Source organism: Pinus tabuliformis, chromosome 2_2 (assembly GCF_031772625.1).
Source record: "Pinus tabuliformis cultivar Carrire ecotype Pingquan chromosome 2_2, CPIR1, whole genome shotgun sequence".
Classification (NCBI taxonomy): Eukaryota; Viridiplantae; Streptophyta; class Pinopsida; order Pinales; family Pinaceae; genus Pinus; species Pinus tabuliformis.
Window position 1 is genome coordinate 147,739,524 of NC_142300.1, and position 27,655 is coordinate 147,767,178.

Here is a 27,655-nt window from a genome sequence, read left to right on the forward strand (position 1 = left end):
TCCTGCGTGGTCATGACTTCAGATCCAAGGATTTCAAATTTGTTACCTTGGTTTTCCCTGGCTGACTTTTGAGCAATGCCCTCTTGCGGGTTCTTGGCACTGCCATTTGTGTTTTTCCTGTGAGAGGTTTTGGATCTCTTTGCCTGGTTCCATCCCTCTTCCTTTCCTTTTTCTTCCCCTCCTTTGGACGGGCAGTCCCTTGCGAAATGCCCGTAGACATGGCACTTCCGGCACTTGAATGGCAGCTGTTCATAATCCAGTTTCTGTACATGGGTCCAGGGACCAACCACTATTTTGACGGCTTCCGGTAGTCCGACTTCCAGATCTACCTCTACACAGATTCTGGCGCAGTCGTATTGATCCTTGCTGTTGGCCTTGTCTATGAATTTTCCCAGGGTATTTCCAATGTGCTTCAACGAATCCTAGTTCCAGCAGTGAACTGGTAGGTTGGGAAGCCTTACCCAAACCGGAACTGCTGTTGGCACGTCCACCGCCGGATCGAAGTCTGGAGTCCATTTATTTAAGTACAGCCCTTGAGGGCCCATGAAGTAGGGGCCATTCCTGAAAATTAGATCTTTGTCTTCTTTTGCAGAGAATTCAAACAAGAAGTAGCCTCTCCCGAGGAAGTAAGAGGTTACCTTGTTTTGGATCAGAGGTGCCCAGTTTCTGGCAACCCAGTTTTCGGTCGTCTTCGGGGAAGGCCAGAGTCCTGTAAACTGCCCTACCAGTGCCCGATCTGCCAGGGAGAGAGCTACTTGGATCGGCCCTTCCGGCGGGAGGGCGATCTCCGGGATATCTTCCAACCTTTTTACAAATTTCGCGGCTTCCGAGCATTTCTTCTTGGGCAGAGAGGCTAGGAGGGCTTTGAAGGCTTCCGCTGCAGAAGGGGGAGGAGGAGAGGGCTCCTCCATGGAGAAAAAACACCAGCCAGGGCGGCCGCGGCCTGGAGAAGGTCTCTCGGCGGATCCCCGCAGGCGCAGAAAGAAACCTCCGCGAGGACCCATGCAGGTTCCAGGCAGATCTACCCGGGGGCACCTACGCAGTCTCAGGGCGCGAGGGGAGCAGCTGCGCACGCAGTCTCGGCTCCCGCAGGTTGCGGGCTTCTCAGGATGCAGAGCTCGGGAGCTAGGTTCCAGATCTTTTGATATCTCTTCGTCATATGTATTCAAGTTTACATTCTTGCTAATCAAGTCAATTGATAAATCCTAACAAGAGTATTCTTGCGGTAATCCAAAATTGCTAATTGTGTTTGAGCTCTCTATCTTGTATATCAAATTGACACATTGGCACTCTATTGTTAATTGACATTCTAGCATTGTTGAGAGAAGCATTGTATTTATGGATATTTATTGAGCAATTGTCTATCTTGGCCTTGACATCATTTTGGTGCCCTTCTATCTTATTTCATTGAGTATTTCCACTTTTAGTGAAGATTGTAATTACATATTAATTTAAGTACTTCATTGTTTTAAATTGAATATCGTTGTGATTTGTCTCTAAGCACTTAAGACATTTAACAAATCTCACTAAAAGTAATCTCCCACCTTGCATTTGCATCCTAGGATTAACCTTGCATTTAGTTAATTGACCTCCAAGAATAAGCTTGGTTGAAAGACTCTAGGACCACCTTTCTCATGTAGCTTGCGAAGTTTAGACCCTCTTTAATGGTTAGCCCAGTGACCTTACAGTCGTCAAAGCCATAGTCTTTGCAGTGTTGGAGGCATTGGGTGGTTAGATTCCCAGGGGGAGGTATCGTTAATATTGACTGTTGCATACATTTTGTCACAATTCCATGGTTCAGAGTCATCATCCGACTGTTTATTATGTCACTGTAAACCCAATTTCTGCAAATTATAATGTAAATGATGCTAGTACGTATGTTAATTATGTAACAACCTAGGTAAACTTATGATTTTGGTGACGGATTTCATCCTAGGAGGTTTTTTGTCTCACTGATTATTTGTGTTTATGAACACGGAAGATTGGTAAAGTTTTTCCCTCCAGCCTTTACCCCAAAGCTAGGGTGGAATTTATCGTTGAAGTCTTAAGTGAGTCGTAGTGTTTTAGTAGAGTCTATTGTAAAAGTGATTTGGGAATAATTTAAACTAATTGGCTAAACTATTTTATTATAGATCACTTGGTCTACTAGATCATATTGAGTTGCAGAATTGGGTAAGTGTTATGAGGGTCTATAACAGACGGGTATTCCTCCTTTGAGGGTTGGATTTGTAAAATTTTATGTAAACAATATTTTAGTGCATGGTCCCTCAGAGTTGGACATCATGGCTAAAATATTTGAGCATGGAAAAATAATTAATCCCCCAGAGGGTATTCAGACCACCTGAGGCAGCTCTTGCTGAGACTGCTTGCTCTTCACATTTTTTCCAGAGATTTTTGCCTATGTGGAGGAAAGCCTTATCCTCCATTTTGGTCTCCTGGATGAGGAGTATGTCAGGATATTCAGATCTTATCAAACTTTTTACTGCTTCTTCCTTGATTTTGCTCCCCATACCCCTACAATTCCAGGAGACGATTCTCATTACTTATTTTTGGAGTGGAGAGCTCCTTTAGAGCTCTGAGGCGGATTTCTGTTCATCTTCGGAGTCTTAGCCAGGAGTTTCTCGAGAGTGGGTTGGCTTCCTTGCAGTTTGTCTTTGTATGTCTCCTGCTCTCTTTTCTCACGGGTTGATTTTCTGCCCCTCAACGATCTTCTGGCCGAGGTTTGTGTTTCTCCTATCTCACCTTCTTCTTCTGAATCCTCTGAACCTTGTACTTCCTCAGCCTCTTCTGAGGGTGTATCTTCCATTCTGTCTGTTTTGCTTCCTGTTTGCTTTGGTTCCTGGGGGGGCTCTTTTTGGGCCGATTCTTCCTTTTGTGTCTCTATCTCATGGACTTCCTCTGATGCTGAGCTGAGTTGTATGAATTTATTTCCTTGCTCTTCCCTGTGTGGCCTTTGAGAGCCCATTTGTATTGCTTTCCCATTGGCATTTCCTGTTTTTGGGGCTTTGCTTTTTGTCCTTTTGACCTGCATCCACCCGTCCTCTTTGCCTTTCTCTGTTTCAGCGTTTTTTGGGCATCCTCTGGCGAAGTGGCCATAGACCTGGCACTTCCTGCATTTGAACGACAACTGTTCATAATCCAGCTTTTGGAGATGCGTCCAACTGCCTACTCTGATCTTTATTGCCTCTGGCAGGCCAACCTCAAGATCAACTTCAACACAAATTCTCGCACAATCATATTGATCTTTGCTGTTAGCTCGGTCAATGAATTTACCCAGGGTATTCCCGATGTGCTTAAGGGATTCCCAATTCCAACAATGCATTGGCAGGTTAGGCAATCTAACCCACACGGGCACGACAGAGGGCACGTCGACTGCTGGATCAAAGTCTGGCGTCCACTTATTGAGGTACAGTCCTTGAGGCCCCATGAAGTAGGGTCCATTTCGGAAGATCAGATCCTTATCTTCCTTTTCTGAGAATTCGAATAGGAAGAAGCCCTTCCCCAGAAAGTAAGAAGTGACTTTGCCCGAAATCAGAGGTGCCCAGTTCCTTGAGACCCAGCTTTCAGTGGATCTAGGGGAGGGCCAGAGGCCAGTGAACTGTCCCACCAAGGCCCGTTCAGACAGCGAAAGGGCAACTTGGATCGGTTTCTCAGGCGGGAGCGAGATCTCCGGAATATCGTCAAGTCGTTTCACAAATTTCGACGCCTCTGTAGTTTTCTTTTTTGGCAGCGAGTTCAGCAGATTTGAGAAGGCCTCTGCTTCAGCGGGGGAGGGCGAAGAAGACTCCATGAGGGAGATCTCAGCACTAGCTCCCCCAGATCTCTCCGGGCATCGTCTCTCAGATCTGCCTGCAGAGGGTCGATCTAGGCTGCCAGGAAGACGATCTGGCTGCACCACACGGAAATCCTCAGGCAGCCGCAGGGCCGAAGACTCAGCTCGCAGTCGGCTCAGCACTGCGCTCTTTCAGCCTGCAGAGTGATCATCTGCCAGGAGCACCACTCAGAAGCCCTCAGACGGCCGCAGGGCCGAGGTCTCAGCTTGATGCTCGGCTCAACACAGCGCTCGTAGCAGCGGTCCTTGAAACCTATAAAACTATTGTCAATGTTGAGTTTGATGTAATTTTCTAACACTGGTGTGAAGCCACTGTTTTGTTGGGAACGTTTGAAATTCATAAAAAAAGATTGTGGGGTTAAGTTCATGGTGTCTTTGTCTCATTGATATGTGGTATGTGCTGCGTATGTGCTTTCCTATATTTTGCTTCAATATTTTATGAATTGTTATTTCATTTGTAGATGATAGGAACATTCTATTGGTAAGTTTTGGGCTTATCTTAGGTGATTTGATTCATTGTATGATCTAACAATCTTTTCTTAAGAAATATATAGAGTTTGCAAGTTCCTTAGCCCTTGGCTCCAAGTTCATAGACTGTGGGCATAGGCCGACCTTGTTTGGGCTTCAAGAAATTTATGTGGGTTTCTTACTTCACTAAGGCTGGGGTTAACATCTATCTTTTAAAATACATCAAGCTATTGTCATTGGCATACAAATTATTCTTCAAAAAATTTCCAAGCATTGTATACTTGTATATATTTGTAAATTAATTTTGTTGAATAATTCTTGTAAATAAAATTCTCTAGCCCTTGTTTTGTAGCTAATTTGGGATTTGGGGTTTTATTTTAAATTTTGTATATATGGGGTTTTGGGTATTTTATTTTTCATTTGTGCAAGTGAGATCCAAGCCATTCAAGAAGAATTGCTGGGGTTTTGAGCTAGATCTAGGCCCTTGAGGGTAAGATTTAGTTTCCATTTGTCTTGCAAGGCTAACACTTAGTGATTTTGCAATGAAATCGAGCATTATTGAAGATCTGAAGCAAATACATTTTTTGGGCAACAATTTGTAATTTTTTGGGGGCTTTTTGTGTCCAATGTTGACCCTCCAACCTAGCTGCAACCCTCTTTTTACCCTTTTTCCCTAGCCGTCTAGCCCTTTTACCCATGCCGTGAGGCTTGGAGGTGCCTCTAAGGCCCTCGACCTCCATCCTTGTCTCTGCTGCTGCACCTCTTCTTCTCTCCTTTTCCCTCCAAGGCCTAATCGCTGGCCTGCCCTACCTCCCTCCTCCTCCACTATCCCTCCTCCTTCCCTTGTTTTCCCTCTCTTGCTCTCCGGTAGCCTTTCTGCCCCTATCGTGAGCCATAACACGCCTCTCGACCTTCCTTCATGCCAAACGACAACCCTTTAGGGTTTGTCGTAGGACCTTGTGGCCTCTCTTGGAACCCCAGGTTTAGCTAGGCCCCTGACCTTAGTCGTAGCCTCGAAGAGCCTTGCAACCCTCTTCCTTGGCCCTAGCCTTTCCTCAATTGCCTTCTTCGGCCTCTGATTTGATCACTTGATTTTTGGACTAAATTTTGTTGGGTTTTGCAGAGAAATTAGGCCACAATCTTGTTCGTTCAGGGAACCATCTTACCAAAAGGACTTTTGGCAAACAAAAGGGTCATCTTATAGGCCAAAAGGCTTATAGACTTGCACCATCTAACCCTCTTTTCTCATTATTTACATACAACTGGTCAATCTTTCATAATAGTGGTAAAAAGAGCCTTAAAATTTATTGACAAACAATCTAATTTCCAGTGTTGCGAAAATCGCGATAATATCAAAAAATCGCGGTTTTTTGAAAATGGCGATATTATCGCCCGATTATTACATTATTTTTTAAAAATTGTCTTGGTCTTTATTTGCAAAAAATTGCGAAATAATCGCGATAACTTGAAATTATCGAGATTATTACGAAAAAAATCGTGATTTTTTGGGAAAAATTCTTGATTTTTTTTGCCGATTTTTTGAGGAGGAGGAGGAGGAGGAGGAGGAGGATCAACAGGATGAGGAGGTGACACAACCTACCCAGGCTACCCCTGTCACCAGTAGAGGACGTAGTCTACCTCCTGTAGCTCTTAGTTCTTCAGCTTCTAGAGCACAACAGAGTCCACTGCCAACTCCAACGACATCTACATCTAGAGGGAAAGCTATTGCATTTTCTCGCAAGAGGGGCAGAGGAAATCAGTGGTATTAGTTATTTGGTTCATTTGATTGTATATGACATTATGACTCATGATATGAGATACATTACTAGCAATTGTCCCAAAAGGTACAAAGAGAGGCCGATAGGATTATTTAATTGGAATTTTTGAATTTTTCTAGAAGAGTTAATTGGTTTGTGGAAAACTTTGTTTTCTCATACTGGATCATTGTGCAATTACTTTTCTTTAGATGTTTTATTTATATCTATATTACAAGGAACACATTGAATGTCTTATTTCATTTCTGCTATCCTTACTAATATCCTTTCCGTGCTTTTCTTGATCAATTTGATGAAATATTCCATTATCCTTTGGTCAATCCTAGAAAAATACCAGAGCACTTTATTCAAATTCATAGCACCAATATGCCTCATTCTATATAAACCTAGCCCAGAGGAACAGAGTCGTCCATAGTCTCAAGTAGTAGAAGAAACTGCAGATTTGCCAAACCTAGAATCTCCCTACAAAACTCTTATTCCTAAAGAGAAAACCAGACTTAACCAAAATCTACACAAAAAAATGTTAACCAAACACATTCAAATGTGTGAGCATGTAAAGTCAACGCAACAACTAAGGTAAAAATTTTGCAAAACAGCCCAATCAAAACGTTGATAGTCATCATACACCCATACTGTAACGAATACAAGTGAATAACAACTTATTCCAGAAATCTTCAATCTAGAGCAACCGAACAAGTAAATTTTTGTTTCCATCATAACCCAATACAGGAATAAACATAATTTTGTGATTTTTTTCTTTCACATTTTACTGAAATAAGTTCAAATTAATGTTTGCGATGACCAAGAAAGCTCAAGCCAGACTTGGATGGGCCCTGTGGATGGGTTTGCAATGCGAGATATGTTTACTGCTCGAGCGAGTCAAGGCAGAGGATTTCCTCCTTATGGCCAACCAAGTCCCAGATTTGGCCCAGCTTCAGGGATCAATAAGAATTATCAATTCCCTATACCCTTGGAAAGCAAAGTGACATACAGAAGCTCGTTCCATGTATCAAGGACGCCTGGTAAACACCAATGGCTACAATGTGCAAACTGCTCAGGATGCTGCTTCTCATCACTAGTAACGGTACTACTGTAAATTGAAGGGTGACCATCTTTGCGAAATTGGGATAGTCCTGTGATATCCAACAGAGTAACAGGAAAAATCATAGTCCATATAACTTCCTTCACTATGGGCACCTGAGGAATCATTGGAGGCGAGTATCCTTCAAATTGCACTGGTTCAGTCTGACCATAGCATTTCTGCCCGTTCTTCTGATTCCAATAAATTGGGCTGCACATTTACATCAATTTTATGAGGAAAACCATTTCGTATACCTAAAATAAGAGCCATAGCTACTTGAATAGATTTTATGAATATCTTGGAATTTGATATATCATAAGAACAGTTATATTTTTTTAAAGCTTAAACTTCCAATTCCAAAATATTCATGAAAACTGCAATCCACATCAAAATGCCCTATAATATATACAATGTGTGTTTGTATAACACCTCTTTGCAAATCACTGGCTATTATTTTCTTAGTTAGGAATATCTTGTTGAAATTTGGGGAGTATAAAATTCCACAATTGATCCTTAGAAACTTACAAAATAGAAACTCAGGAATATTCGCTGAAATTACAAGATTGGGGTTTGTTTTGAGAGTAAAGCTCAGAGGAATACTGTAATTGTAATTGCTCTGTTTCACACGATGCAACATAAAACAATGGAACGGAGCCCCTGAATAATTTGGAGAGGAATATTTGCTCAGAGGAAATAGAACTGTAACTGTAACTGAAGCAACATAAAACAATGAAACGGATCGAGCGAATAATTTTGATTCAATGAGATTATAACGGCTGAAATGAATTAAGAAGAAACTGTAGAGCCGAGGAAACCAGAAGGAAAATGGAATAATAAAACTGAGATGAATGGACTGGGTTTTGCTTTGAGAGCAGCGCAGAGGAAATATAGTTGTAATGGAGGTTTCTCTAATTCAACTATTTTAATTCAAGAAACATAAAATTAGTATCATTCATGATGAAAGAAACCTACCAGTAGTTGGGTTAAAGAAAACTACATAGAAAGAACAGAGCAAGGTTAAAGATCGAAAACTACATAGAAATAAGAGAACCAGAATTAATGCCAACCGAGAACAGAGCCAAAAGATCAAAATAAAACTAAAGATTAAAAGGAATTAATGGGATTGCGAGCGGACTAAGAAGAGAGAAAAAGATTTGAGTACAGACTTAAGCGATTAATGAGATCCAGAGAGAATTTAAAAGCATTATCATTAGGCTACGAAGGCCAAGAAAAAGGAATTCTCTTCGAACATTTTTACAGGTGCCAAAAATATTTCAACATAAATATGCTACGAAGGCCACGAAAAAGGAATTCTCTTCGAACATTTTACAGGTACCATGGCAAATAATTTTATAAGTCTATCCAAATTAAAATTAATTTAATCGAATCTTTAAAAAAAATCCAGAACATCAAAAGGCACTCTGTCAAGCAATTTCATCAGTACTAATGTCAAATAATTCAAGAAACATATTAAAATTAAAATTAATTTAACCACACATTCACAAAACCTGAGAAAACAACAACCCACAGTCTAATCATATCTCATTTGTCAAGCAATTTCATCAGTACTAATGTCAAATAATCGAAGAAACATATTAAACTTAAACTTAATTTAACCCCACATTCACAAAACCTTAGAAAACAATAACCCACAGTCTAATCATACTTCAAGAGCAAAAGCATTTGACCATGTGATTTTCGCTATCATATAAGATTAAGCATTTGACCATGTCATTTAATTTCATGAAAAGAGTCATGGAAAGTGAAGCAGATATGGCTGCAATGGAAAGTACATAAAGCTGCAACAAATCATTTGTACATGCTCTGCAACAACTGCCCGTGAAAAGGGGTATTGGAGAAAATTCCAGAGATGCAAAGCACTAAGTTTAATATCCATATATTGCAAAAAAGAAAACCACTTGGTCCTAAATGGAGTAACTGAGATACAGGTCTAATTAACCCTGTTTTAACATTGCTCTCCCAACAAAAAAACACTTCAAAATACGATCAGGAATGCCTTCCATTAGGTTGAATAAGTGACCAACCCCAGGAAGCTCATGATAGTGGATCCAAGAAAGCTTTTCACCAATGTAACGCTGCAAAGTCACCGGCACTAATGCATCCTCATCCCCTTGCCATATATGAACTGAAACATCATTGTTAGGAAATGGGTTATTGAGTTCCAAAGGATCAAAATCCCACTTGCCAAACATGACCATCAGATCTCGATGTAGAGACTCAAACAATCCTTGCTGCAATGCTGCCTTCAAACGCTGCAGAGGCAAATGAATCAGTAAATAAGGAGAAAACAAATCTTGGATCCAGAATCAGGCACAGTACCAGTATCTTGTTAATTTGGAATTCTTTGTCTAATCTTAGCATTGGTTTATTGAGAAAGAGAAAAGTCAATCAACCTCAAGCAAATTCCACAATTCAATTTCGTTAAGAACAGCATAGCATTCTGACTTGACTTTTGAAAATGGTTTTTTCTAGGAAAACGAGAGATCAAGGTCTGAGATGGAAACCAAAGTCAGTCAACCTCAAGCAAATTTCGAAATTCAATTTAGTTGAAAAACATAGCATTCTGACTTGCCATTTGAAAATGGTCGTTTCTAGGAAAAGCAGAGGTCAAGGTCTGAGTTGCAAACCACGTAAAATAACATAAATAGACAAGAAATTATAATTCACTTTCCAAAAAGAAGTGAGAGGTATAAGGCCTAGATCAAGGAAAAATAAATACTTCAGCAGATCTTCCACTTGCAGCTAATTTGCGGCCTAGCTCGCGGACATGCCTGTTCAGAGGTTTCCATGTCCCTTGAATAACGCTTGAAGAAGGAAACCATTTTTGGGTATTCCACCAATAAGTCAGCCAAGGGGTATAACAAGCAACACGAAGTGCCCATTGATCCTGTCGGGCTTGCTGATAATAAGCTTCTTTAGATAAATTAACTGGGAAACCAGGCCACCTGTAGTTTATTACAGGTGCTAAGAGTGCAGCACCCGCTAACCTGTGTTACCATCATTCATATTTCAATGTTATTAAAGTGCAGAATCCCAAAATTTCTTAGAAAAGGATCTAACACAACCGTTGTGTTTCTTAACTATAGTCACAGAGACTGCAAAGTTCTCTGTGTGCACCCTATTTAGTATTATATCAACTAATATCATAGACAATAGATGCAAAGTTGGGAAAAAAAAAGATGAGAACCTGTGTGGTATATATTTGAGGGATCCCCATATCGCGTATCCCCCAAGGGAGAAGCTCATCACATAAAATTTGGGACCAAGATCAAATTGGTCTGCAAGCTGTTCAATATCTAAAGCCGCACTTCTTACAGATCGCTTAGGATGAGGATCGCTTTCTCCGTACCCAGGCCTGTCGAAGGTTACAATGTACACTCCCAGCTCTTTCACAATTTCCTGCAAAACCTGAATGCCATTCTGCAATTACCTCAGAAGCTGGAAAGGTATCATTTCTGGATCCTGTAAAACCATGTGCCATAATGATCTTATACTTTGCTCTCTCTCTGGGAACTCCACTTTCCCTGTAGGCCCAATGTCTTCCATCTTGAAGCCGAATACGAGGGGCAATAACTGGAGGGCCATTCAGAGATCCACAGATAGCAGAAGGGGGCGGCTGGATGGACTTGGATGCCCATGCAAGGAACCCCACCATTAAAACAATGGCTAATTTTCTCAATATACCTGAAATGCTATGTTGTTACCTTCGCTTAACACTTTGAGTATTTGAGTATGTTAGCTCATAAAATAGGGAAGGCATTCAAAACTACAACAAAATTGCCATTAATGATCAGAAAGAGCAGAAAACAATTTTAGGTTAAACTAACTTACCTCCACTCAATGCATCAGATCTTTTGTCCGACTTGCCCTTTCTGGTATGGGCTCGGGCAGTTGCAGCCGAAACTTTTCGGTTCCCAGCAGCCATATTCTATAAAATATACTATGCCTCCCAGAAAACTAAAATAAAGAGAAAGAAAAGGCGCTTATCTCGGCAGCCTTCCAATAAAATCGACCACACCAAGAGGGCTCAATGCATATGGAAAATACCCAAATGCAAAAACAGGGCATTCACTATGCTTCCTGCCAGGATTTTCCCTGCCAATAAATTCAACAGCTGAGATCCTCCTCAATTTCTTTATCCTTAAACAAAATTCTAATCCTTTATCCTTAAACAAAATTCTATGCATGCTCCTATCTAAGGATAGAATTCCCCCCGGTTAGGCCAAAATGTGAATCAACTCTACTGTACATGTTAAAATCCAAACACTAAGAAGCAAATCAGAGAAATCTAGGCAAGCCCAATTCAGAAAAACCCAAAAATGTCACATGCAATATCATGCAAAAGCCCCTTTTTCTGGTTTATGAATGTCCAATAGCAATTATCACAAAACTTACCTACAGAAACGAATCTCCAATTGCAATTATCACAACACTCACCTCCATCTCGGTTCTGGGTTCAGGCATGCAATATGATGAAGTTGGAGCTATAAATGAGGTTGAAACAGAGCAGAATCCCATCGCATATAGCTTTTCCAAGAACATAACGCCAACATATGGGTTGCACGTCAGATCTGCAAAATGTTCTCACAACCAATCGTTTCTTCAACTTTAGACGCCACCAAACCTCGGTTTGTGTCGAGTGCGTCACCTTATTTTGAACAAAGTAGGGCTTGTTGACTGGGTGTGGTTGTTGGAGCTCGGCCTCTGCTGCCTATCATGTAAACCAGAGCTTTCAAAAATGTAGAACCTTATTATTATATTTGATTAGTTGCCTATAAATAATGTAAAGCAGAACTTTCAAGAATATAGAAGCTTTCTATTATATTTTGATGAGTTGGGTCACCCACCCCTGACATCACTTTCAATGATATCACTGGAGTGTTTGGTGAGCGTCAGCCAAATCAAGGTAACCGAGAGTGGAAGTTAAAACCTTGAATCTGGACATTGGATGCCATAGAAATTGACTATCAAGAGCAAAGAAATGGACCAGGAAGATATAAATTGACTATCAAGAGCAAAGAAATGGACCAGGAATATATATTGGGACAAATGGGATCGAACTCTGGAGAGTTTTTCTTGTACATCCTCTAGCTCTCTGTCTACCCTAGCTATTCCAACTAAAACATCTTGATGTTTCTCCTCGATTCACCCAATAGAGATCGATATCATCTAAAGCTGTTTTGCGACCATCATAGATACAATCAAAGAAAACAAAGCAAAGAAAACAGGAACACAGAAGAATATGGATGTTGCATCACCATTATTGCCCGATGTTGGTGGAATACTAGTACCACCCAAGCCACCAGATGCAGGTATGCTTGTATTAAGAAGTGATGAACTGCTACTGCTGCAAGTAATTTGGAAAAATCAGAATGCTGAGACGAGAATCATGACCAGCTTGCTGCCCCAGCGGAGCTCTTGTGACCAAAGAAACAAACCGTTACCAGAGAAACAAAGAACCTACAAAACCGATCAAACTTAGCCGATACAGTCGGGTAGTTAGACGCAGTGGAGGTTGTTAGAGGCGGTGCAGAACTCTCCACGTGTCAGCACATAACGCGTTTGCAGAATTGTCCATGTGTCAGCACGGGAGACAAAGGAACGACGAAAGTCTGTTCCAAAGGAAGGCCTATCGGCCTAATTATATTTTTTGTTGATATTTTGAGGCTGAGTTGGGACTCAGGAGTCAGGACTGACTATTCAGGACATGATTCACTGTTATGTGTGATGTAGCACTAGAAATGATATTACACATCTTATATATTAATTCTTTTATCATATTTATGTGTCAATGTATTTATTTTATGTTGTAGATGCTTTAGATATTAAAAAAAATGAAAAGAAATGAATATTTTTGTATTTTATGATTTTTTCCCGATTTTTATGATTTTTTCCGTTTTTTCCCGATATTTACCCTCTCCAATATTATCCCTATAACGATTACTGCAACATTTCTAATTTCACTAACCAATCATTGGAAGAATTATATAAGGATTTCTAAGCTTGTTTCATGAAAAGTGAATGACTGTCATAAGCATCTCGAAGTTTGATATATAACAGTGATTGAAAAATCCCCTTGTGATTTACATTTTGTTAAGTGTTCTCATCTCGATTTAGTAGAAAGAGATAAGTATTTTGAGATTGTTGACACACTTGGCATAAATTAATAGCTCACTGTTAGCTTGCTATTGTCCTATTGCTCACTGAATGTCATAAGAACATAAGTAACCTAAAGTGCTTTCATTGGTTCATGCTTTGTTGATAATAATTGCTCATTGTGAAAAGGATTTATTTTCATTGCCTAATGTGCTATTGAGAAGAAGATTATTGGTATTGGTAATATTGGATAAGAACACTAACTATTGTTGTTTTGTGGAGTCCTAAATTTGGCATTAACTTCACTTACATTAACACGCTAATCTCATCTATCGTTAATAAGTTTCTATTGCTTAAGTTGCTGTTAAGTAATCATTGTTTGACTTGAGCATATTGGCACATTTCAATTCTTTCATATTAAGATTTATTGGCATTGTGACATATCTCAAGAACTTGCTAATCTAATCACACACCTCTTAAATAATTGTGGGCATTAAATAATTTATTGCCTTGTTGACATAAGGTTTCTAATTATCTTAAGAGCATTGGTTATCTCATTGTGATAATTGCAATTAAAAGAATAAGTGCTTTAAATTAATTGAAGCATATATCTTGGTGGATCGTTGTACTTAGCAATTGCATCTTGGTATCTTTTGTCCCTTTTTGGCACTTGTATCATTGAGCACTTTGTCTTGTTTTAAGACTGTTTCTCAAGTCATTGATAAGTACTATTGTTATAAGAGAATAAATACTAAGTACTTAAAGAACATTAAATAATCTTAACTCAAGATTCACTCATTCACCTTGCATCTCATCCTAAGCTAGTCTTGCATTTAATAATTTACCTCCAAGCATAAACTTGGTTGATAGAAATAATAGGACCACCTCTCTCAATTTATCTTGAGGAACTTAGCACCTCTTTAGTGGTTAACACGATGACCTTGCAGTCGTCAAAACCACAATCTCTGTAGCGCCAGAGGCATCAGATGGTCAGAAGATAGGGGGAGGTATCGTTAATCAAACCTCTGCTTGCTTCCTGTTGGCTTCTATCCCACAACCAACTCTAGAGAGTCAGATACTAGTTCCAAAATAGTTAAGAGGAAGGAATCACATAGAACATGCATATAATTAAAAGTAACCAAGATTCTTGCTTTTTCTTAGGATTTGCATAGCATATAGGTTAGTTAAGCATTTAAGCAACAATTGTTCATCAGTGTGTTTAATTGATCTAAAAGCAAGTTAGTTGACTCCATAAGGCACTGGTCTCATTAATAATTAAATCTAATTCTTTGAAACTTGCTAAAATCAACCAAGTGGCTAGGCCATTCAATTGTGTCTTCCGGACTTGTTGGTTGCTAACTTGTCCTTCATCTTCACTTCCATAGGGACTACCCCCCATAGCCTGCTGTTGGGAGACAACTAGAGCAGAGAGGTCGGGGACTAGAGTGACAACCCTCGACCTGAGTCGTTGTCGCACTATGCCTGCACAATCTGAGTGACAACATAGCCATTGCTATCTTTCCCTGGGTTTCTCTCCATAACTTACTCTAGAGACTAGTTTCAAAGCAATTAAGGGAAGGGATTCACGTATTTAGGAATCTAATCTAAAATAAACCAAGATCTTGCATTTCGCTCATCTTTTAGTTGTTGCATTTCATATACTATAGTGAAGTATCCTAAAGCAACAACTATTCATTTGGTGGTTTGGTATATAATTAACGTAAAACAAGTGTTTGGCTCCATTAAGGCACTGGACTTTCAAGATAATCTAATCTAATCATCAAACTTGCTAAATTAACCAAGCTGCTAGGCCATTCAGTTGTCTCCCGGACTTGGTTGCTGACGGGTCTTTCCATCTTCACATTTCATAGAGACTACCTCCCATAGCCTGCTGTAGGGTAACAACTAGAATTGAGAGGGCAAGGATCAGAGTGACAACCCCCACCTTGATCGTTGTCGCATTTTTCTTGTACGATTTGAGCGACAACATGACCATAGTTACAAATTCAACAAAGTGTTTGGGGGTTCGAAAATGAGTCCATCCCACATGTATGAAGTGTTCAACATAGAAATTCATCTTCGATGTGTAACTTGCCTCCATTCCAAAACTAGGATATCCTGGGATGCAAGCTCTTTCTTTTTCCTTATCTCATCTTGCTTGATGTTCCTCACTAGAGTTTAGCATTTCTTGTCTAACATCCTCTTCAACTGAAGGGTATGTTGTGACTTGCCGTTGAACACCATACACGTGTTTTTTCAATTTATGAATTCCACTGCCCCCCCCTTAATGTTCTTACAATTTTTTTAATATTTTTGAATTTTCCTTGATAATCACATGACAATAGTTCCACATTAGGTCTTTCACATTTTGGGGGCCCATGGCAATGTCACAAACAAAAAACAATATGTAAATGCATCGAACTTTACCTATTTGCTAAAACAAAATTTTGCAATTTCAAAAGAAACTTGGAGGGTTTGAAATAATTTGATGCACTTTTAATTGGGTAGAAAATTCTCTCGCAAATTGCCTCCAAGCTTGTAGATGATAAGTAGACCACTGATGGAGATGTCAAATCCATTGAAAGTATCCCACAAAGCAATTCCAAATCAGCCCCAAGATCATTGAAAATCAAGCCTCTTCAATGCAACTCTGCAATCTCCAAATGTCACAATTGTTCAGTGAGAGAGGCATGAGGGAAATAAGGGGGGTTGCCCTTATATAACTTCTTTCTAGGGTTTGGTAGGGAGTGGGGGTTTCTTTGTTTTCCCCTTTAGTTTTTTTTGTTTCCTTGCCCTTGGGACCATGCATTCCCACAAATCAATTCATAGTCGAAATTAGTATAAGCTCAAGCATTGGCCAATTTGGCTTGGTTTGTATTAATCTCTTCTCTTCAGAAATAGGATCAAATCATGGTGAAGGATGCAACCATCGTCTGCATGGTTGTCAATAGAGGACTTTGGAAGACCACTAGTTTGCCTCCTCAATAATAACATGAAGAGTGAAAATGTGATTAGTTGTGTAGTAGTGGTTCTGAAACCTTTCTTGAGGAATTCAACTTTGAAACCCTTGCGATCATTAGCTTTGCTTCAACTCAAAACATAAGCAACAAAAGGGTGGGGGGAAGGAATAGAGATAAGGGATTATGTTGCTAAGTTGTAGAGGGATAATGTGTGAAATCTAGGATTGGTGGTCAATGATCAAAGGAAGGGCAACCTTATTGGGGAGGATGGTAATAAAAATATTTGGGGGAGTTGTAGAGGGTTGGGAAAAGCTTGTGTCTCCTTGAAGCAAGAAAATGGCGTTTCTTTTGTTGAAGGAGAGAATGATATTCTTGTCGTGTAGAAAGGTTGGAGGAAGGGTCATGGGTACGGGCAATTAAGAGATATCTATTCACAAACCTACACTCTGCCAAACCAACAATTTGCGGGGTAATCACCCAAGGAGCGGACAAGCTTCTTTTGATGGATGGTACGAGGGTAAGAGCTTAAGATGACTTCCTACATGGCATTGGAAAGTGAACGAGTATCTGGTACGACTAGAATCTTTGCCCAAATTTATAGGAAACATCAAGTTGGGAGCGGCAATATTATAATATATTAAAAATTATAATTTACTATATATATATATTAAATAGTGTAAAGATTAAATGTACATATCAAATTAAATTTTTAAATGATTCATCATTCAAGAGACAACCATAAAAAGTTAAAATCAAAACTAAAAGCCACCTAAAATCATATTGATGTTCATACTAGAAAAAAACTTAAAAAGGCAAAAGCCTAAAGTAGTACATAATTCAAAATGCCCAATAGCCAGAATATAGCGAAAAAAATACAAAGGTTATGATCATATAGTATGATCTGCAACATCAAGGAGATCCATATAAGCTTGAGCCTCACTGGGTACTGGATCAACGTCGTCATCATCATCAGATGCAACAATGTCATCTAAAGGTATGCCAACCAATCCTGCATTTGGTAAAGGATTGTCATCATCATCATCAATTTGGGCAGCATCTTCAGCATTCACATCCCATTGTGCAGCAGGCCCTAAGCTTCCTTGAACAAAGTCGAAGACTACTATGCACATAAACAAGTTTCTCTACTCTCTTAGAGGTAAGTCTATTCCTCTTAATAAAGTGTATGAAACTATAAGTGGACCAATTCCTTTCAGCAACTGAGGAACTAGCAACCTGAGATATCAAACGTGAAGCAAGATTTCGGAGCTCTGGGACCTGGCCCCCATACATTCTCCACCATCCAAGGGGTTTCTTCTGAGCATAATGCTTGATGTCCCTCTTTGCATCTTGGCTGAATGAAGGAGGGCTTAATGTACCAAAATCAATAAATTTCTCCCATATCACACTTGCTTCATCAACAATATACATCTTAGTTATAGCATCAAGAAACCCTTGTTTTACCTCTTCATCATCAATAGGAAGAATTCTATTTGGTCTTTCCATATACCACTTTGGATTAAGGGCATATGCAACCATGTGAAGGGAGGTATTGAGTTTAAGCCATCTTTTTGCTATCAGCTTGTGGATTTCATGGAAAAACTCCAAAGAAGGGTTTCTTTGGCGAATGATGTGCTTTACCTTGCCGACCATGGTATCAATACATTCATATATTTCTCCAAGAGAGGGAGAATTTGAATCAGCATACCTGATCAAGTCCACAATTGGAGCTATGAAAGAGACAACATATTTACAATCAGCCCACCAATCCTCATTAAGAAGCATTTCTCTTATCTTCTTTGCTTGAGGTGACTTAGACTCAGTCCATGCATTCCACTCTGAAGAAACAACAATGGCTTGTAAAGATACATAGACCTCAACCATGCGCTCAAGAAAAATAAAATGTGGCATATCTTGTTTCTGCAGGTTTTAAAAAATGCTTCTTTGAATACATCCTGTAAATTGCCAAGGAAGCATGGTGGTTGCAGATGAACATTTGTGCCTCCCTCGCATCTGAAATGATTTTTGCAATCCACTGTATTTTGCCAATACCTTTTAAGAGATTGTTAAGGGCATGTACACAACAAGGACTCCAAAAGATATGCCTATATCGACTTTGTATAATCAATCCCACTGCTTTACAAACAGGGGCTACATCTATGATGACATGTACCACATTTGAAGGACCAACCTCATCAATTGCATCCTTCAACATTTCAAACATGAAAGTAGCATCCTTAGTTTTACCAATTGCTTTTAAAAAATAAGGCCCTTCTGGTGATGTGACAATAACATTCAACAAAGGTCTTTGTTAAATATCTGTCCAACCATCCATTACAATTGAACAACCTGAATGAACCCAAGATTGTTTGAGGTCCTCCATAAGTCCATCCATTCTTGTCACCCCTCTATCTAAAAATGAAGTTCTCATTTTGTTGTACCCCGAGGGTGCATATCTTGTCTCTGTAGCTATGATTTTTCTCACCATTTCTTTATAGTATGGTGAACGAGTGGCATTAAATGAAATTCCATTCGCCATAAAAAAATTTGCTGTGGCATCATCTGCTTCATCCCTATGCAAAACATTGTATATCTTTTGAATGGAGTCACTTACAGTAGTCCTCTTAGTGCTAGAACTTCCTTGATTAGTCTCAATTTGGATGTGACTTTGTTCATTCATACATTGGGATGAATTTTCATGTCTACCTCTCTTATTATTAGGAGATACAATGCTACTATCACATTCATTGTTTCCATTTGCTTTCATGTGAAGCTTAATCATCTCCATTCTTTGTTCAAAGTTACATGTGCAACTCTTCACTCCTAACCCAGGTATGCCCAAAAGATGATGCCATACTCTTGTATAGCTACCTTTAAAACATGGTCACACAAATTGCATTGCCATTCCTCACAACCCCCACTGTTTTTGTCTTGTTTTGTGTTATTTTTTTTCATGAACTTAATTAAGGGCTTCTTGGAAATGTTGCTTGATTGCTTGTGGGTACCTATTGTTGCCTCTGCATTCTGTTGTTGAACTTGTGGAGGTAGTGGGGGTCTCATCCTACTGTTGTTGTTACCACATTCATTGCCCAACCCTCTATCCATGGTATCAATACTAAAAATTTACATTAAAATACAAAAAAAACATTAGAAGTGGAACAAATGAATAGATTTTACAATGTACATAAATGACAAAAAAATAAAACTCACAATACTAGTATTCAATTTGTATATTCTCATAAATCATTGCACTATAGAACTAACTTAGCGAGGTCAGACAACAAAGTTAAAATTCACCAGAGCAATCATTTTGTTTGTTTTTTGTGGACTACACAGATGAAGCAACGTATCAGATCAAGCGACACTAAAAAGACAATGGGATGAATATGACGAGAGAAGAGCATGATAATTTTGACCCATTTTCAAACATAGATGTTGTTTGAATAAAGAATTATTATCACAAAACTTTATGATAATAATATACTCTTGACCGAGAGACAATGCATATGATAGATATAAGTTTAAATAGTCTCTAATCCCATTCATCTCCTTGAAATACCACTTCGCAGTATTCCAATTCTTCTGAAGGCATGGAGAAATTTTATGATCTTTGCAATACCTTTAATGGCCATAGCCCCCCACAGTCCTTTTATGTTGAAAATAATATTAAATCAATGCCCCAGAATGGTACCTTGTACAGACATAGTGCATTCGGCTCATACTCAAGACATTATAGTATCTTATAAACAGATCTCACAACAACGAATATATTCAAGTGACTCTTAAGGAGAATAGGAGAACACAACGCTGCAAGATCGTTGTTCCCTCTGTTGGCAGGGAAGAATAATCACTGAATTGCTGGACAATGTATAAATTAAAGCAAAAAATCCATAGGGTAATCTGAGATCTAGCAATTGCATCGAAATATCTACGATCACATTCATTGTTTCCATTTGCTTTCATGTGAAGCTTACTTATTTCCATTCTTTGTTCAAGGTTACATGTGCAACTCTTCACAACTAACCCAGGTATGCCCAAAAGATGATGCCATACTCTTGTATAGCTACCCTTAAAAATATGGTCATACAAATTGCATTGCCATTCCTCACAACCCCCACTGTTTTTTGTCTTGTTTTGTGTTATTTAATTTCATGAACTTAATTAAGGGCTTCTTGGAAATGTTGCCTGATTGCTTGTGGGTACCTGTTGTTGCCTCTGCATTCTGTTGTTGAACTTGTGGAGGTAGTGGGGGTCTCATCCTACTGTTGTTGTTACCACATTCATTGCCCAACCCTCTATCCATGGTATCAATACTGAAAATTTACATTAAAATACAAAAAAAAACATTAGAAGTGGAACAAATAAATAGATTTTACAATGTACATAAATGACAAAAAAATAAAATTCACAATACTAGTGTTTAATTTGCATATTTTCATAAACTAATAAACTAGTCAATGATAATTTGCATATTCTAATAAACTAATAAACTAGTCAATTACTATTAGTGATTTCAGTCTGGTGGACGTACTTTATGGATAAAGTACATGATTATCTACTTGCTGTTATGGATAAAGTGAATGATTGTATAACATAATACTAAAATAATAAACCAAAAAGCTTTTAAGAGTCTCTTGCAAGGTATAAAACAAGCACAACGCATACTTCCACTTCCAATTCTCATTCCAAATTGATTTTGTGCTCAACTTTAATGTCACCATCTATTTGCAGGGCCTCTTTATAGGCAGCCATGCATGGACTGTGTGTTATTCTATGACCCCAAAAGATAAATTTTGCCATTTTTAAGTATAAAAATCGATCTTTTCCATTTCCATGACTCTATATATATACCGTTATAGACATGAGATGAAAGGTTATGAGATTCTAGGATGAATGTAAAGTGCTAGTAGTTATTTATGTCTTTGATTTATTAACAAAATATTGATTCATATCATTTCATTTGATGAAAATGATTGCCTTGTGATTAGAAATAAAATAATTTTTGTTTTCAAATTTTATCAAATCTATAAATCATTGCACTATAGAACTAACTTAGCGAGGTCAAACAACAAAGTTAAAATTCACTAGGGTAATCATTTTATTTGTTTTTTGTGGACTACACAGATGAAGCAACGTCTCAGATCAAGCGACACTAAAAAGACAATGGGATGAATATGACCAGAGAAGAGCATGATAATTTTGACCCATTTTCAAACATAGATGTTGTTTGAATAAAGAATTATTATCACAAAACTTTATGATAATAATATACTCTTGACTGAGAGACAATGCATATGATAGATATAAGTTTAAATGGTCTCTAATCCCATTCATCTCCTTGAAATACCACTTCACAATATTCCAATTCTTTCGAAGGCATGGAGAAATTTTATGATCTCTGCAATACCTTTAATGGCCATAGCCCCCCACAGTCCTTTTATGTTGAAAATAATATCATCTCAATGCCCCAGAATGGTACCTTGTACAGACAGAGTGCATTCGGCTCATACCCAAGACATTATAGTATATTATAAACAGATCTCACAACAACGAATATATTCTAGTGAGTCTTAAAGGAGAAAAGGAGAACACAACGCTGCAAGATCGCTGTTCCTTCTGTTGGCAGGGAAGAATAATCACTGAATTGCTGGACAGTGAATAAATTAAAGCAAAAAATCCATAGGGTAATCTGAGATCTAGCAATTGCATCGAAATATCTACGAATATAGGCAAAGTTGTTAAAAATTTAATGAGACTATCAACATTGTTAATTTGAGGTAAAACTTTAAAAGTCATTCGATGCAAACATTTAACAAACAGAAATTAGAATGCAAACAAACACTTACAGGTAGGCGAAAAGATGTATGGGAAAGCATGACAGCTGGGAGATGGATGGGAAAGCACGGTAGGCGAACACAGTTCTGAGTTCTGAGTTGCTTACTCCTCACCAGTGAACATGAACTGAAACAAAATCACCAGGTGAACACAACTGCTTACTCATCATGACAGGCGAATAGAGTTGAATCGCTGATGAATTCAAAGCTGATGAGGGACAATTATATAGAAAAGCTGAGTCAGAAATCACGCCCAGTTTTCTCGGGCTTTTCGAGTACGCGTGGATCGGAGCTTGTGGGAGCTCCGATGCATCGAGGAGCGTATAAATGCTTAATAAGGTAACGCTGTTTGGACTATAATGTGTTGCTTAATGAGCTTTCTCAAACAAGAGACATGGATAAGGCATATGGTAACTTAGAGGCATACAATCCCATAGCATCCATAGAAATTTGGGGATAACTTTTGGCTATGTTTGTAACTTTGTGGTTCATAGAATTTTTTTTTAACATTGAAGGGGAAGGTAAACTTATTTGCCAATGTGAACTTGTTGTTTTTAATATTCTCATCTGCATGCAATATCCTATTCTGGGCCATCATAAGAGTGCCTTGTACAAGTTGTAGGATGTCTTGAACTTTCTGTATATGAGATGTGACTGCTTGAACCTTAGAGCTAGAAGGAATATAAGTCTCATGACTTGTTGGAGGATGGCCATAAAAGTGCTCCAAACGGGGTCAACTTGGTTACTGTATGGTATGAAGTGTTAATATAACCATTATGCCAAGTGTAGTCATTTAACTCATTGGGATTTTTATTAGTAGTGAAGCAACAAAGGTATCCTTTTAGGTACTTGTTCAAAACCTTAGTTTGGCTATCCGTTTGAGGACGATAGAGAAAGCTCATAACGAATTTGATTCCCTAGAGTTTAAATAAGTTTTTCTAAAATTGACTGTTGAATTTTGAATTGCTCTTAGAAACAATCATCTTGGGATATACATGAAGTTTGTGAACATTCTTAAGGAATACTTTGATAATATGGCTAGCTTTGGTTGTGGGTTTTATGACCAAGGAATGGGAATATTTGGTTGTCTATTAATTAACAACAACAAAGATAACATCTTACCCTTTTGATTTGGGAAATATAACAATGAAATTCATCGATATTTCATCCATTGTTGATTTGTGTAAGTAGATGCCACACTTAGTTACAAATTTATGAACATCACCCTTAAGATCATTAAAAAAAAGTGAGACTCTATGATATGTTTTGAAAATTTGAATGACCTTTGTAGGTGACTCATGCAATTTAGATAAAGCTTGTTTCTTGAAACTAGAATATGAGCATAAAATGATATGTTTTTTATACCTCAAAATGTCTACTTCTCAAGTGTAATGTTCGTGAGGGTTGGAACCATCCTAAAGTTGGTTGATCATCAGGGTGTAGGATAGGTAGGACTCAGGAGTACCATCTTATTTGAGGTAACTTGGTGTAGAACAAAAATATTGTTCTAGTTGGAAGAACCAAGTCTGAAAGGCCCCGCTATGTGTCACCCCCACAACATTTCGCACCCCCCTTGCCTTTTCATTCATCGGTGCCCCCCCCCCCCCCCCTCCAACAAGTTTTCCAGCATTGACCGCTCGCCCCTCCCCCACTACCTATCCGCCACGACACCCTTTCTCGACCCCACTCATCGTCCGCCAACTCAGCCTCGTAGACCCCACTCCCACAACCTTCCCTCCCGTTTAATTTGTCCCACTCCCAACCAAAGGTTGCCATCTGGCACTTCCTTGCCCATGTCAGCAAACCATTATGCCAATTAATATCTCTCACTCCCTTTTCAATGAACCCGCTCCCGATAACGGTGAAAACCAAACAATAATTTAAAAATTACCGTATTAAGCACTGTTAAACCACAAATTTCTTTTTTTCGCCTGTTTCGCATGACCTGTACAAGCTTTCAATCTTCCATGCTATCACAGTAACTAGACAATTGCTTAGTGATAGTGATCTAATCGCTATTAGAGACCCCACTCCAACATTTTGTAGTCAGCTTCCTATTCCAGGTAATGCTAGTGTCGTCTCCTCTCTGTTTCCGCTTTTAAAGATGGATAATGCCTCCTAAGAGTAGAACCCATAAGGACAAGGGAAGGAAACTAGAGACAAATCCCATGTTACCCCCTCGTATTGACCTGGATCGTATACCCTTAGTCGATTTGCAATATAAAATCGTTGAGACAAACTTTAAGTTCGACTTGTTCGAACTTCACAGTTGGTCGAAGCAGAAATTCTTAGATCAGAGTGATGAATTGAATCTATGGGAGCCTACCTTCCCTCAATTCATGTTCCCACAAACCCATCATTTTCCTGAGCTAGTTTCTTGGTGTCAATTGAGCTATGTGCCCCCCCAAAGAGAAATTATGAGTCGAAATGGTAAAGTTTTGATCATCATCACAGAGAGCGAAAATATTTGAAATCTTTCTTCTTGAAGATGCCCAATTACCTAAAACAAACCCTCCATATTCCTCTTCTATGTTCCCTAAGGTAACCAAGCAAATAATTAGCATCATCTCATACCTACTTGGTTATCACTCTGATCAATGTGTTGATAAGGCCATTGTTGGCTTCTTATCAATTTTTACCACTGGTGAGAAACCTTTTATCTTTAATTACAGTGAATTTATTGCAGATGCAATTCATGATCAATTCATAAAGTTTCCTACAGAGGGAGCTTTCAAATATTCTGCTGTTCTAGTTTACATGTTCATTTATCATCAGGCAGACAGGTTTCCCTTTACTTTGCAGAAGTTGGATGAGCTGGGGAATGCTCAATTAGTCATACATTAGACCTCTCTGGTTAGGAAAAACTCCACAGAATTTACTTTCACAGACTATGTTGACTAGTTTTTGTATATAGTTATTTGTTTTCTACATAGTGATTTGGAGCCTAGGATAGGAGCAAATATTAAAAAAGTTTTTCATCTTAGTGACTAGGTGAAGACAGGTGATTGGTATCTATACCAGAATTACATCAAGATCAAAGTCTATGGGTGTGAATTGCCACCCTATAAGTTACCAAAATTTGTTCCCATGAGACTGTTCTCATTAGAATACATCAAACAAATGATACATATGGATGACTTACACTTTGTGGCAGCTAAGAAGAAGGCACAATTTAAAATCAAAGCACAGGTTGGACCTTTTGTGTGCAATACCAGAACAACTGGGAGGAGAACACACTTTAAGAGGATGAAGAACAAGTCATATCAACAACAGCCTCTCAGACTCCTACACCTCAAGAAAGGCATGATAAAAGGCCCAGAGAAGAAGAGTCTTCTCCAGTGATAGAGATTGAAGCCAAGCAATTTTTAATCTATACCAAGAAGCCTAAAAAGAATCCACCACCAATTTTTATGCAGGAGGATGAAGAGAAGACTACTATAGTCATGACAGGTAAACATGTTTCAACCACATCAGAAGATATTTTTGCAGGTACAAGACAAGAGGACATTTTTGGAGGCTCTCCATCTTCCTCTGTTTCACAAGATCCTCCAGAAACACCACAAACAATTGACTTGGCTCAAGACAATGCTGAGCCTAATATTTTTGCCAAATACAGGGCAATCAAAAAGAGGAATGAGATGCTAAAAGCCACGACTTACACTCAATTTTGGAAGTAGACAACTACATCACAAAACAGGCTCCTTTCAACATTTGACACAAAAAAGGGCAAAATGCAAATTGCATTCCTTGAAGCTAAAGTGCTAGCCCCAAGGACACCAACAGATTATAAAGAATCTATGTTTAGTTTTGATACACAACAAATTCATCCAATAGATCAAATGGATATGCACAAACAAACCAGTGAAATGATGTATTCTACACTAACTAATGATGCCATGCTCGCTTCTAGATTACAGGTACATTAAACAATACACTGTCACAACTGAAGTTGGAAAGGGTACCAGGATCAAGTAACTGGAAGACTTGGTGATCAAACTAGGATATAATCCCAAAGATGTAAAGGCAGCAGAAGAGATGGTGAAAAGAAAGGATGCTGATATAGCAACATTGAGGAAACAACTAAAATTGCCTACCATAGAAGATCCACAGGCTAAGGAAGTCGGAGAGATGGAAAAGCAAAAAGAGGATATATTCCGAATAGTGATTGAACAAAACAACCAGATCAGGGACATGGAAGTAGAACTGGAGAAACTGCTCAAAGAAAAAGAGCAGGCAACACAGTTGGCCATAGTTCCACTTACAATAGTCCCAATTTCAGTGACCACAACCCTAGGAGCATCTACATCAACTTCAGCACCAACACAGACATCAGATTCTGCAAGTGAACTTGTTAAAGCCATGGATGATCTGTCCATTCAGGAACAAGAAATTGTTAAGTTAAAAGCTCAGCTCAAGGCACTGTCAGAACAAAAGTTAAAAATTGATAATTTTTATGTGGTAGAGTTGCAGAAAACCCATTAGCACAATCTAAAAATTGAATAGTTGCAGAGTGAATCAATTATGGCTCAAACTTTAGCCCAAGCTATAGAAAACATATGGACAGAAATTAGTGAAGCCATCACAGAAATATGGCCTTCCATACAGATTATTTTTGAGCAACAAGAATTAATACCAAAGTCCAAAGAAGTAATAAGGAAAATCAAAATAGGCTTAGGACAAACCTGGGGAAGCAACAACACTTATCAAATTCTTGAATTCCAAACACAGAGAAGAATTAGAGCAACTCAGAATTCAAGACAGGGCAAAGACTATTCTAGAAGTGAGGAGGATGCACACCAAGAGGAACCTTATGCTACAACTTGACAATAAGTGTCAAAGTCTAGAGACCAACATACAGATATTTCATAAGAAGATGCAGGTACCGAATAGGAAAAGTCTACCAGGACTGATTGGTAGGGAATATAAACTCATGAGCTTGACCAAGTACCAAGAAAAACTATGCACTGTTGCCCAAGACAAGTCAAGATTTGTAGGTATAAGGGGGCAAATAACAAGGAAAGCATTCTTGGAGGCCTTAGATTTCGACTTGTTCATCAGTCATGAGCTTAGACATTTGTTCATCATCATACCTACTTTCCAGAAGTACACAGATGTTGATGAGGCCTATAGAAAATTAGTTAAATATTCTATCCCTACTAAAGACAAATGGGACAAACTGTGTGAATTACTCGAGTAATTTTTATCTTCGAAAGCAAGGCAAACAACGCAACAAATTTGGAGGCTCAGTCATCAGCAGTTATCCTCAACAATAGGGCCAGCAGTTCCAACAGTTCGAAAATTCCTAAATTTTGTACTACTTTTGTAATCAGTTTTTAGATATTTTTAGGATCTTATCTTGATATTTAGAATTAAGATATTTTGTAATATTTTCTCTAAGTACTTGATAATTCGAAGTATGAAGGGTTGGGACTTGTTTGAAGAAAATGACTTGTATTGTAAAGCAGCTCAGAGAGCCAGCATTGATCAGATTTTCAGTAATACAGTGCAATAATTGCAACATTCTTGTGTCATTTTTATTGGTGAAGTGCATCTCCCTTTGTCAATTTGTTTTCTTTTTATTTTCATATGTG

General features: G+C 38.6%; 2 protein-coding genes across 2 annotated transcripts in view; one reads left to right on the plus strand and one right to left on the minus strand.

Annotated features, from left to right (window-relative positions):
* Positions 1-27,655, plus strand: part of LOC149191859 (5'-3' exoribonuclease 3-like) — a 210,157-nt gene that overhangs the window by 72,720 nt on the left and 109,782 nt on the right. The gene's annotated exons all lie outside the window — the stretch shown is intronic.
* On the minus strand, positions 8,945-12,665 carry LOC149191860 (uncharacterized). Its single transcript, XM_089404395.1, has 7 exons — positions 12,025-12,665; positions 11,615-11,888; positions 11,009-11,272; positions 10,608-10,861; positions 10,365-10,576; positions 9,897-10,164; positions 8,945-9,429 (listed from the first exon to the last, which is right to left on the minus strand). Exons 3-7 carry the CDS (start codon positions 11,100-11,102, stop codon positions 9,112-9,114), a joined length of 1,146 nt encoding a protein of 381 aa, XP_089260521.1. The 5' UTR covers positions 11,103-11,272; positions 11,615-11,888; positions 12,025-12,665; the 3' UTR covers positions 8,945-9,111.